The 11,875-nt window shown below is 26.4% G+C and overlaps 1 protein-coding gene and 1 long non-coding RNA gene across 2 annotated transcripts in view; one reads left to right on the plus strand and one right to left on the minus strand.

Annotated features, from left to right (window-relative positions):
- LOC136083624 (uncharacterized) overlaps positions 1 to 4,110 on the plus strand; it is a 5,895-nt gene extending 1,785 nt beyond the window's left edge. Inside the window, exons 2-3 of the long non-coding RNA XR_010639943.1 lie at positions 2,124 to 2,266; positions 2,418 to 4,110. This is a non-coding gene — a long non-coding RNA (uncharacterized LOC136083624). The remainder of the gene's footprint in view (positions 1 to 2,123; positions 2,267 to 2,417) is intronic.
- LOC101239195 (leucine-rich repeat serine/threonine-protein kinase 2) overlaps positions 1 to 8,995 on the minus strand; it is a 142,771-nt gene extending 133,776 nt beyond the window's left edge. The window contains exons 1-2 of the mRNA XM_065803102.1: positions 8,752 to 8,995; positions 676 to 1,019 (exon numbers count right to left, since the gene is read on the minus strand). Coding sequence (XP_065659174.1) covers positions 676 to 1,019; positions 8,752 to 8,777 — 370 coding nt within the window. The 5' untranslated portion in view covers positions 8,778 to 8,995. The remainder of the gene's footprint in view (positions 1 to 675; positions 1,020 to 8,751) is intronic.
- Between the last annotated feature and the right edge of the window lie 2,880 nt (positions 8,996 to 11,875).

The raw sequence follows: 11,875 nt of genomic DNA on the forward strand, positions 1-11,875 counted from the left end.
TTCACATTCTGTAAAGTTAATATTGTTTATCAGGTAAATTCTTAGAAGAAAAACCATACTTGTATACCCTAATATTTAAAAAACATTTTCCACTCATTGGGCAACTGTTTTTTGTTTACAGTTACAATTTTCTGTAACTTTTTATTTAGAATTTATTTTTTATTTAACGAAGCATTATAATTTTTTCCACATTTTTTGTGCAACTGAAGCTGTAATTTTTGGTGCAACTGTAGTTAACTTTAATTAATTTTGATAAAAAATTTTATCTGATAAATTAGATTTAATAGTTAGTGAATTTTTTTAAGGGCATCTTTGTAAATACATTTAGAGTAATTGCATACATTTTTATCAGAAGTTTTAGTTAGCCTGTTATTAATTGAAATTGGGATTTGTTTTAGAATTTGAGGTGAATGGTTTGAGTTAATATTAATATAAAATAATTCATTATTTGGTTTTTTGAAAGTCTTATTTGAACTTTCAGAGTAATTAAAACTGACATCACTTAAAAACTTTTGCACTTTTTTATGCAGAAAATAATGCATGAAGAGAATACAATGTTATAATGTTTCAAATTTTCATTTGTGTCAAAATAGTTCAAAAAACATAAAAAACTAAATTAACTTAAAAAAAATAAAAACAAATATAAAAAACTTATTTGAAATTAAAATGACTTACCATGACTAAGTAGGAGTTGAGCTGAATTAACACAATTGTTACAAATTGCAGTTTCATAAGGTGTTTGTTTGTTTTGATTATATAATTTTTTGTCAGCATTATAATCAAGTAGTACTTCAATGCAGCTGCATGCATCTATATATGCTGCTAGATGCAGTGGTGTATAACCACCATCTGCCATTGCATTTACATCTGCCCCCAAATCAAGTACTCTCTTAACATCATTGGGTTTTTTGGAGTAAACAGCATTGTGCAGTGTTGTGTATCCTGATGGATATATTGAAACACTTTTAATGTTAACAGTAGATTTTGAGGTTTCTTCGTCTTTTACATCATTTTTTTTCCTAAATTATAAAAAAAGGAAATAAAAATAATTTTTCTTATTACAATTTTTTTTGTAAAGTTTTTTGTAAACTGGTAAAGTCTCATTTTCTAAAAGGCAAGTTAGTTACCTTGTTTTTTAGAAAATGAAACTTTAACAATATTTAAAGTATCTTATAATCCTAAGTTTATAGTGCCACAAATCTTAAAAACATAATATAAAAGATACTATTTAAAGTTTATATATACTTCACAGTCTTCTCCGTTTGAAATTTACCGCAAGCACACGAAAAAGTGTGCTTAGTACAGTAAAGCCGTACAGTAATTATTTGTCTGGCGTGCTCAATTTTAAAAAATACTTGTTTTTGTACCTCTTTAATTTGATTAAGAAAAAAGATTTTTTGCAATTTAAAAACACGCTTGAAATTTTTTGGCAAGTGCTTAAAAAAGCGCTAGCCGTAGTATTGACGGGCGTGTAGATGAGCCCAAAACTGCAAGAGCGCCAAAGCATCAATCTAAAAACTATTGCTTTACAAATTATGTAAATATAATATAAAAGATTTATATTATTGAATCGTGAAAAAATAGTTTAACCTAATGGTAAAGCCTATATTGGACTGAGCTTGAGCTGTCGTTGTTTTGCCACAAACATTGGTTAGCCACTGGTTCCAAATTCCATACGTAATTTATATAATGTTATCGTTATAGTTTATTATTTATTTTAGTTAAGTCTTAGTTTTTTTATTGAAGTTTTAGTTAAGTTATTTTTATTTTATTTTTCGCTACTTTTTTTACAAGTATTTATTTGCTTCTTTTACGATAAGTTTCTTTTTAAGCTTCTTCCTAGTTAAGTTAAGATGGTTTTTTTAGCAGGTTTTTAAAATATATACAAATTTTCAAAACATATTAACAGCCATAGTCGAGTTTTCAAAATCAAATAGTATTTGCGTAGTCATATTTTACATGAGATCACACGCCTTCCTGGCAAAGTCTGCCTAATTTCAATTGAATTCTTTATTAATTTCATATATATTTCAATTGAATTCTTTGTTAATTTCATATTTTGAGAAATATTTTTACAACTTATTTATGAACTTTTAAGAAATCGTATCTTCTCTTTCTACTAGGTGGAAACGGAGAAACTCAACATAAGTTTGTGTTCAACAATATTGACAGCAAAAGAAAAATATACAAATAATTATTACAAAGCTAGATAAAAATAGTTTATGAAATGGCTTGCCATCCAATTATGCCTCATGCACATTTTTATGTAATTTTTAATTTTTTCTCATAAGTTTTAGTTTCTTGTTAAATTTGTTACTTTTTAACTAATAACTGTGGATTTGTGAAATTTACAAATTGATTTCAAACAAGTTTAAACTTTAATTGTAGTTAATAATAATGTTTTATTATATCTTAAGGTTGAGTGTGCATGCATTGCAGGATCAAACTTTATTAAATGTAAAGAAGCAGGGTTTATTGGTAGAGAACTTATTAAGTGTTGTGCCAATACTGCATGTGAGAAATGTTATAAAATTATCAAAAACTTCAACTTCTTTTCGATACTTAGCAACAGAAGTCAAGCACAAAAATCTGGAAAAGAATTTGTTTTAGTTCGCACTGTGCACATTGGAAAGCAAATTTATATGGTTACTGAGTTATTCTAAATTTCACAATTTGGTGACTCAAACTCAATAACTACAGGTATTAACAGTGTCTTTCAGTCGCATAATTCATTTTTTTAAATATGTACCAAAGATTATAATAAATAACTTGGATTAGTTTAAGGATTAATTTTGGCAAATACAATGGTGTCCTAACACAGTTACAAAAATCTTGCAAATGGTTTTTGAAAATAAATTGTATTAACCACAGAATCGAACTAGCAGTTAAAGTCACTTTTGAATATATAAAAAAATCTAATCGAAATTTGATTGATTGAATAATTCTTTTCATCAAATTATTACCTACTGAGAAATTCCAATAAATTAAAAAGTGAAATTGAGACAGTTGCATAAGCCTTAGGAATAACCTATTATATTTTAACAAAAATAACTGGTACAAGATTTGTTGGACACAGAAGAAAAGCTCGAGACATAGCCAGCCTTTCTTTCAGCTTATGAAAATTGCAAGTGAAACAAAAAATGTGAAAACAGTTGGAAAAGTAAAAAGTTTGTTAAAATTATTTAAATGCCAACCCTTTCTTGTGGTAGTTGGTTTATATTTTAGTTATAAGTTTATATTTGGAAGTTATTATTACAGCTTTGAAAATTTTTCAAAAATGAGTTCAATTACTTTGTTAATCAATGGTATTACTTGTTACCACACAAAATTCAGACAACTATCAAATGAACATTAATGGAAATAGATGATAAAATAAAATCAATTGGGAAAAAAGATGAATTTTATCACAGCTTTGTAATGCACTATTTGTCACTGATCAAAACAAAATTGAAGGTTCCTTTCAAAGAGCCTGTGACAAACGAAAACATCCCAAAAATCATACTTAATTAATGTAACCATGGAAATGAGCAAGTTTGATCAAGATATAACAATTCAGAAAATGCATGAAATAAAAAGTAACTTTTTGTAAATTTCATGATTTACTTTTAAGTAAATTTCACGGTTACTTACATTACACTGGATAGTAGAAGATGAGGAATCGGATGTGACTGAACTCAATTAGTAACCATTTTGAAAGGCCATTAATAAATGATGGTTTTCAAAGAGATGCTTCTTTACGAGAGTGGAAAAAACTTAAACTTTTAGCTGAAAGTCATTTTTAGTCATTTTTAAACTTATAATTAACAAGTTCTCGAATATATGTCTACTAGGTTCTCCAATTATGTGAATATCCTATTGTTATTAAAATATATGAAAAAATGAAGAAAATTGGTGACTCTGACAAAGTCAAAATAACACAAATTCAAGTTATATAAACCTGCAGCGATACCGAGGATGTAAACAGTGAAAATGATAACCTAGCAGACAACCTTAATGAACTAAATATATAAATTCCTTTTAAATAAATAAATTCTTTTTTGTCATAATTAAAAAAATGCAAGATTTATTTTGATGTAAATAATATATTAAAAAGATATTTTCTTTATTGCCAAATCAATTTAATATAATGTAAAGTTTTAATGACATAAGTTTCATTTATTAACACAAATTATGAACACCAGGCTTGGACAGGAAGGCATGCGAATTGGAGTCCGAATATGACCAAGCAAATATTTGTTGTTTTTAAATCATTTTGAAAAATTGACCGCGGCTGTTAAGACTTTGTTTACAGTTACATTAGTTTGTTTTCATTTTAAAAATGCGCCAAAAAACTTTTATCTTAACTTAAGAAACTTTCATCGTAAATAAATAAACTTAAACAAAATTTATTTTGAAAAAAGAAAAGAAATCTTCGTAGAAGAAAATAATGAAAAATAAAAAAAACTGAAACTAAAATTAAAAAAACCGAAAAAATACTTGACTAAAATAAATAATAAACTATAACGCTAAATTAAGTTTATAATTACGTTTGGAACTTTTAAACTTTTATCATTGCTAATGTTTTTATAATATTATACGAAACTCTTTTAAAAAAAGTAACAACTTACTTCTAATGATTGTTTAATAAATACGTGCATTTAACAAAAAAAGATTCTTAACAATTCTTCGTAGTAAAAACAAAAAAAAAATAACTAAATTGTTTCTTTTGTGAGAAATACGTCAAAGAAAAACGTTTACATTTTCTATGAACGACGTTTATAGAATAAATTATAGAATTAGTTTATAAGCGTTTATAATCATAAAACATGCATAACTTTATAAATTAAAAAAATAAATATATTATATAGGTATATTAATATATATGTATATATATTAAATATAAAATAATAAGTTAAATATAAAATAATCATGTAATTTAAAAAAAAGCGCATTTAAAAAATGTAAACAAAGCATTTTAACAGCCGCGGTCAAGCTTTCAAAATGATTTAAAAATAAAAACTGTTTGTGTAATCATACTATCGCGTGAAATCGCACGCCTTCCTGTCCAAGCCTGGAACACGTATATGTTATCATTAACTAATAAAACTATAAACTGTTTATGAACAGGTATATGAAAACTATAAACTGTTTATAAAAACTATAACTGTTTATGAAAACTATAAACTGTAACTATAAACTATAAACTCGCATATAACAACCAAAACTAAACTGTAATAAAACAAATAAAAGATTTTTTAAACATTTTAGAAAAAAAATAACATTTTATTTAAAATTTGAGTTTGGATTTTATTTGTAACTTTTGCCTTGGTTAAACTGTAAGAGTTAAATAATTGGAAAAAAATATTGTTTTTTATCGCATTAAAATGATTTTTAATGCGATTTGAAAATAACAATGCCGTACTTGAAAAGACTCTAGTGACGCAATTTACCTTTTAAAGATTAGAATATGTAAGCTAAGTTGAGTTACTTTAAAATGCGTTAGGCATTTTTGTTACGCAGTGAAATCTCATAACAAGGCCTGATATAAATATACTTTTATAATAAACTTCCTTTATATATATAGTTTTCTATAAATATGCGCAAGAGCTTACCAAAAAAAAAAAAACAGAATAAAAGCAATCAGAGAATGAGTAATGAGCACAAATTCATAAAGTGAAAAGAAAGAAAAACAAACTTGTAACTGAGTAAAAGAAATCTATTTTTTTTATATTTATTATATTAATTATAAAATTTTTATCTTTATAATACAAACTATATATTATATTTATATATATAAAATAAATATATAAATATTATCCAAATATAAATTAAATTATATTTTTATAAATTTACAACTTACGGCCTCGAAAAAAATAATTTTTTCATAAATATAAACAACCCTTTTTGTGTAATTTTTTTTTATAGATATTAATTATAAAAATTTTAAAAACTTGTGCAAACTACATAGAATAAAAAAGACAAAGTTTGAGTTTCAGATGGATTTTTTTTGCTTACAAAATGTAATTGTTTATTCATTTTTCTAAACAGTTACTGATTTTTTGGTAATACTTAAAAGGATCCCAAACCTTCAAGACATGTTGTGTTCATAAAAAAGAGAATGATAAAAAAAAACTTTTGAGCTGAACTTTTTTGATTAAAAAAAAGAATAAATGCACACCATGAAAAATAACTTCCTTACTCTGGTTGAAGCTTGCTTTTTCAGCTGTGTTGTAAGCCAAATAGTTATTCTTTTTTTCATTTAAAAAAATTCAGCCCAAACCATTTTTTTTTAAATCATTCTCTTTAATATGAATACAGCATGTCTCAAAGATTTGGGATCCCATTAGATTATATTTTAACTATACTAATGGCTTACAACTTGTCGATATAGTAATATAATTTATTTTATACTACAACAGATTTGTTCTTGGTAAAGCAGAATTTAGTATTGTAAATATGAATAAAAATATTACATAATCATACTATAAAAAAAAAGGGATGGTCTAATAACTGAACTCTGTGGCACACCACTAAGACATCAATCCAATTAGAGACAATGTCACCCTTAACTACTCTCGATCTCCTAATCCATCAATACCATAACCTCTTAGTTTTAATTACAATTTGTAATGAGAAACTGTGTCAAATGCCTTTGCAAAATCTAGTACAACAACATCAACTGGAGTATGATTTTCAATGTTTAATGTTATAAAATTGTGCATGATTTTTCTTTATGGATCCGAGTTAATGCTCTGTTAGCAAATTATTTTTGTAAAAATAAATTCCAATTTTGTTGAGAATAATACCTTCAAGTATTTTGAACTCAACTGAAGTGAGGGAAACTGGTCTATAATTAGATGCAATTGCTTTGGCACCATTTTTGAAAAGAGGATTTATATTTGCAGATCTAAATCAAATTGGGAGTTAGCTTCATGCTGATGATTCTTTGAAGATTAATGTTAAAGCCTCTGATATATATATATATATATATATATATATATATATATATATATATATATATATATATATATATATATATACATATATACATATATACAGATAGGAATTAGGGTCACTATATATATATATATATATATATATATATATATATATATATATATATATATATATATATATATATATATATATATATATATATATATATATATATATATATATATATATATATATATATATATATATATATATATATATATATATATATATATATATATATATATATATATGTATATATATATATATATATATATATATATATATATATATATATATATATATATATATATATACATATATACAGATAGGAATTAGGGTCACCATTCAGCAAAGGCAACCTAACTACTAACCTTTAAGTGTTTGAGGTCAACAAAAAATTGCTAACCTTATTTCTATGTTTTATGGTAAGACCTTTGCATAAAATTTTTTTTTGCCGATCTGATGCTGACCTCTAAAATGGTCAGCATCAGGTCAGCAAAAAAAAATGGCCAGCATGAAAATTGTCATGCTGACCACTTTTTGACCTGATGCTGACCCCTCAAAATGGTCAGCATGAAGAATAAGGTCAGCAAATTATTGACGATCTCACTTTTCCTAATTTTGAAGGTTGATATATATTTATTTTTTTTCACACCCTTTACTAGATGTCAAGGCTTTGTACAAAAATTATGAACAAATCTAGAGAACATAATACAAAGCAAAATTATATATATTGTTGTCTTTAAAAATTTTATTTCTGAAAAGGATCTTCAAGTTTTAAAACGTGCAACTGAGTTGGAACTCAATTTGAATATCAAGTGTTGATGACCCAATAAATATTTGATCAGTAGCTTTTGATTTTATCAATTGAGATTCAGATTTAGAACAGGTTTCTACAAAAGGCAGCAGGAAGTTTGAGGTGATACAAACAATCTAATGGTGTGCTCAGAAAGCTTATTTCTATGCAATTTCAATGCTAAAGTGTACCAAAACACAAAAGTAATTATACTACCATTTAAAAGAAAGAAAAAAAAGCATTATCAATTAGTCAATCATATATTTCTAATTATTTCTTACAATCAGGGATAGTTACAAATAGTTAATTAAATAATAAAGTAAACATTTTGAATTGAACAATTGATAACAATAATAGTATTAAAAATTAATGTATCACTGGAGCATTAATGTAAAATATTAATGGAGCAAAAGAATTGTAAACAAGAAGCAAAGAACTCTCTTCTATTAATAACAATTTCTTGAAAAATTCTAAAAATTTACATTTCTAACAAAAAAAAAGGTTTAGTTTATCTTGATTTATTTGTAGCATTTTGAACTATATTAAGATAAATATGCCAACTTTAAAATTAATATTTATTATTAATAAATTATTCTTATATATCATTGGTCTAATTACCAAGTAACTCAAAATATTTCTAAATCTCTGAATTATATTAAACTTTGAATTTTTATAAATCTGAGTTTTTTTATCATAGCATCAGTACAGTTTTTTTCTTTACCTGAAAACCTTAATTGAAGACAGACAATATGTTTAACTACATAATGTCTTTTTTAAACTATGTTTACATTGGTGAGAAAGAAACTTTTCTTGATTATTATATTATTCATAAATCAGGATTATAAAAAACTGTCTCTTTGTTTTGAAATTTTGACTGTACAACCAAGGTTATTTTTAAAAATGACAAAATGACTTTTCTGGGTTTTTACCTTGCTTGTATTATATACAGGGTGTTTAACAAGTGTATAATAATATATTACCATATTTTTTTAAGAAATCCCGCCATGGTATTCACATACTTATTTTTATGGCTTTCACATACATTATTTCTTCACCAAATTTTTATAAAAAGCGTTGTTAACACTCGTTTTTAAATCAGAAATCATTCACATCGGCTAAAATATACAAAAAATTTTAAATCAATTTCTTTATCTAAAACAAAAACTTTTCTTGGAAAAAAAGTTCAACTCCGAGACTTCTAGAATTTGGTCACGTGACAATCCTGTTAATTGAAAAAAAATCCGCCTTTAAATATATCTTGTACATGGGTCATTCCATGTCAAATCAACTAAAAAAAAAATATTTCGGCACCATACCATCTCAGATTTTGCTGATTTTTGGAATACAAGCTTGAATTAATGAAAGAAAACTTCACTCCAAATTTTAGTGTCTGACTCCTTACGGTTTCAGAGATACTGATACTTGGTCCCAGTCTCTTTTTTGACTTTTTTTTTCAGCGCCATTTATTTTTTAGGCTCATTGCACGACACAATTAGCTTTAACTTATGAAATACTTGTTTAATAGTGGTAAAAATTTCTACGTAACTATTTTTGAGGGAGAGGAACTCAAAAATCATGGATAAAATACACAAAAATTTAAGCTTCTATGTGAAAATTCAATTTCAAAATGGTGTAACACTTTTCGTAAGTTTTTTGATGCCCCGTACAAAAAAATGTTTATCTCGAGATGCCTAAAAGATAAAATTCTGAAATTTTTTCCTAATGTTCTATATGTAACAAACTTCATAATACAAAAAAACTGCAAGGGTTTTTTTTTTTAAATCAGATTTATTCGCATTCAAAGTCTTATAATAATAAACCCAAAAAATTTCGAAATTACACTAAAACCATGAAAATAATTAAATTGCAATGAGAAAAATAAATCTAAAAGGCAATAAAAATTGACAATCTTCGACATTTAATAAAAATTAAAAATCTTTGAAAGATAACAAATTAGTTCTCTGGTTTAAAGTTTGCCCAGCTATCTTCAATGCTCTGGTGATCTATTTCACTGATTTTGTATTGTCTTCCTGTAACAGTTGTTGGAATATTAATTATTAACAATAAGTTTGTCGATGGAACCCAGCACAAATCATCTCTAGAAGGTCAATAATATGACCTTGAAGGGTAACATGGATGCATGAATCTAACTAGAAAGTCTTTATTTTCAACATCAGTTTCCTCAACTAGTCCGATCCATGGATTGTTATCATATATCAAACATACAAACGCGCCAATGCTTATATTAGACAATAATTCTTTAATAATCTCATCAGTTTGAAAATTAAAAACAAATGAATACTCCAATTGTTCAGAAACAACTTTAGTTCCAATTTTTGTGTTACTTATTGGAACAAAATTGTGATAGGTGCGAGTGCCTGGTAACGTTTTTGCAGTTGCATATCTTTGCTCCATTTCACTTCGAATTATTGTGTTTGACTCCTTAGATATGTAATAAAAATTAATTTCTATGATTTCATTTTGGCAAAAATTAAACATTGCAGATGCTGTAAGAATATGATTTTTTGTTGTTCGATGAAGGCTAGCAATTGAAGTTAGTCTTTTTACAGTCCCGCCAATACCATCACAGGGTGATTTACCGTGACTTGTTGCAAAGAAGGACCATGTACATTTCATAGCAAAATCTTGTTCATGGTGGCATATATTTATGAAGTTTTTGCAGTTTTTTTACTGGCCAGCACACCCATCTGAAAAGTAATGGACAGTTTCTATTTGATGAGAAATATTATTTTTAGTATGTTCAATTGCTAGCTTCATCACATGATAAACCATATTTACATCATGCAGTAAATCATCTGAGATGAAACATAATGAATCACATTTGAGGACATTATTTTCTTTATAATAAATTATTGTTGGATGCAATGTTGCTTGAATTTTGTTCCAGTGAAAACTTTGTATTTCGTCTTGTACAACAAACTCATAATTTTCTGAGAAATCTAAAAGGACAACAACCTCAGTACTACTTAACTCATTTTTTAACTTTCTTAAAGAAGCAGCTTGACTTTTTACAATGTAAGAATGAACAGTAAGTTTTTGTAACTTATTTTTCAAAATATTAATAAAGCTACTTGTCGTTTCTGTTAGACTTAATAGCTCAGATCGGTCTGTTGTTTTCCATTGTTTATAATCTATACAATAATCATCATCTTCATCAATATCGTCTTGAGAGTATAACTCGTTTTCAAGATAATGTACTAATGCAGAATCTTCTGGGCACATAGGGCAACGATGTATCATGCAATTCTTGTTAGCCCTACTACAAACAAGCATATCAATAAGTTCGTGATAATCCTTTGATAATTCAACTGCACTAATCATTAACTTAACATTTTGATGGTAGGTGCACACACATACTGTATGCCTACCAGATGCTCCTACTGTAATGCACCATTTTGGACGATGTGAGCAAAAGTTAGAAAAACAAGTCTTTATATCTGGATAACAGGTTTTAAACTTTGCATATAGCTCTTTTAGATTTGAGAGAATCAAACGCTTTTGCATGTGAGATCTTCGAGCTATACTAACAAAATCTTTTTTACCAGACATTAGTCTGCTATTTTCATCATTACAATAAAATTCAATAATTTTATCTACTGATTCTTGAGGTGTTTTCTTTCCTTTTTTTTTTTTTCAGGAAAAGATAAAATACCATTTTTCTGCAGCAATTTGCGTGATATCTGCACCATGTAATTAGTAACATTAAATTCTTTTTCTATATCTTTGTGAGACCAAGAAATTGGAACCAGTGTTAGTAGTTGAATTTTCTGATTACGATTGGAAATTAACATTTTTTCCTTGATTTTTCTAATAAGTATATCCATGTCATTTGCTTTACCTTTGACTTCCTTAGATAATTTATTGAAGGAATCTTCATGGCTTAACTCTTCAGGATCTATATTTAAAGTCCTTGCGATGCCTAACTTTACTGTTTTTTGAACATGTAACAATTTTTTTTTGCCAAGAGCAACTCTAGAGTGACTATTTACTGCATGCATTTTGAGAGGACTTATGTTCATAGTCGTCAAAGAAGAATTAAGATTTTTTTTTAACAACTCGTTTATATTAAGTTCATTATCTTCA

The sequence above is a fragment of the Hydra vulgaris genome, chromosome 08 (genome assembly GCF_038396675.1).
Source record: "Hydra vulgaris chromosome 08, alternate assembly HydraT2T_AEP".
NCBI lineage: Eukaryota > Metazoa > Cnidaria > Hydrozoa > Anthoathecata > Hydridae > Hydra > Hydra vulgaris.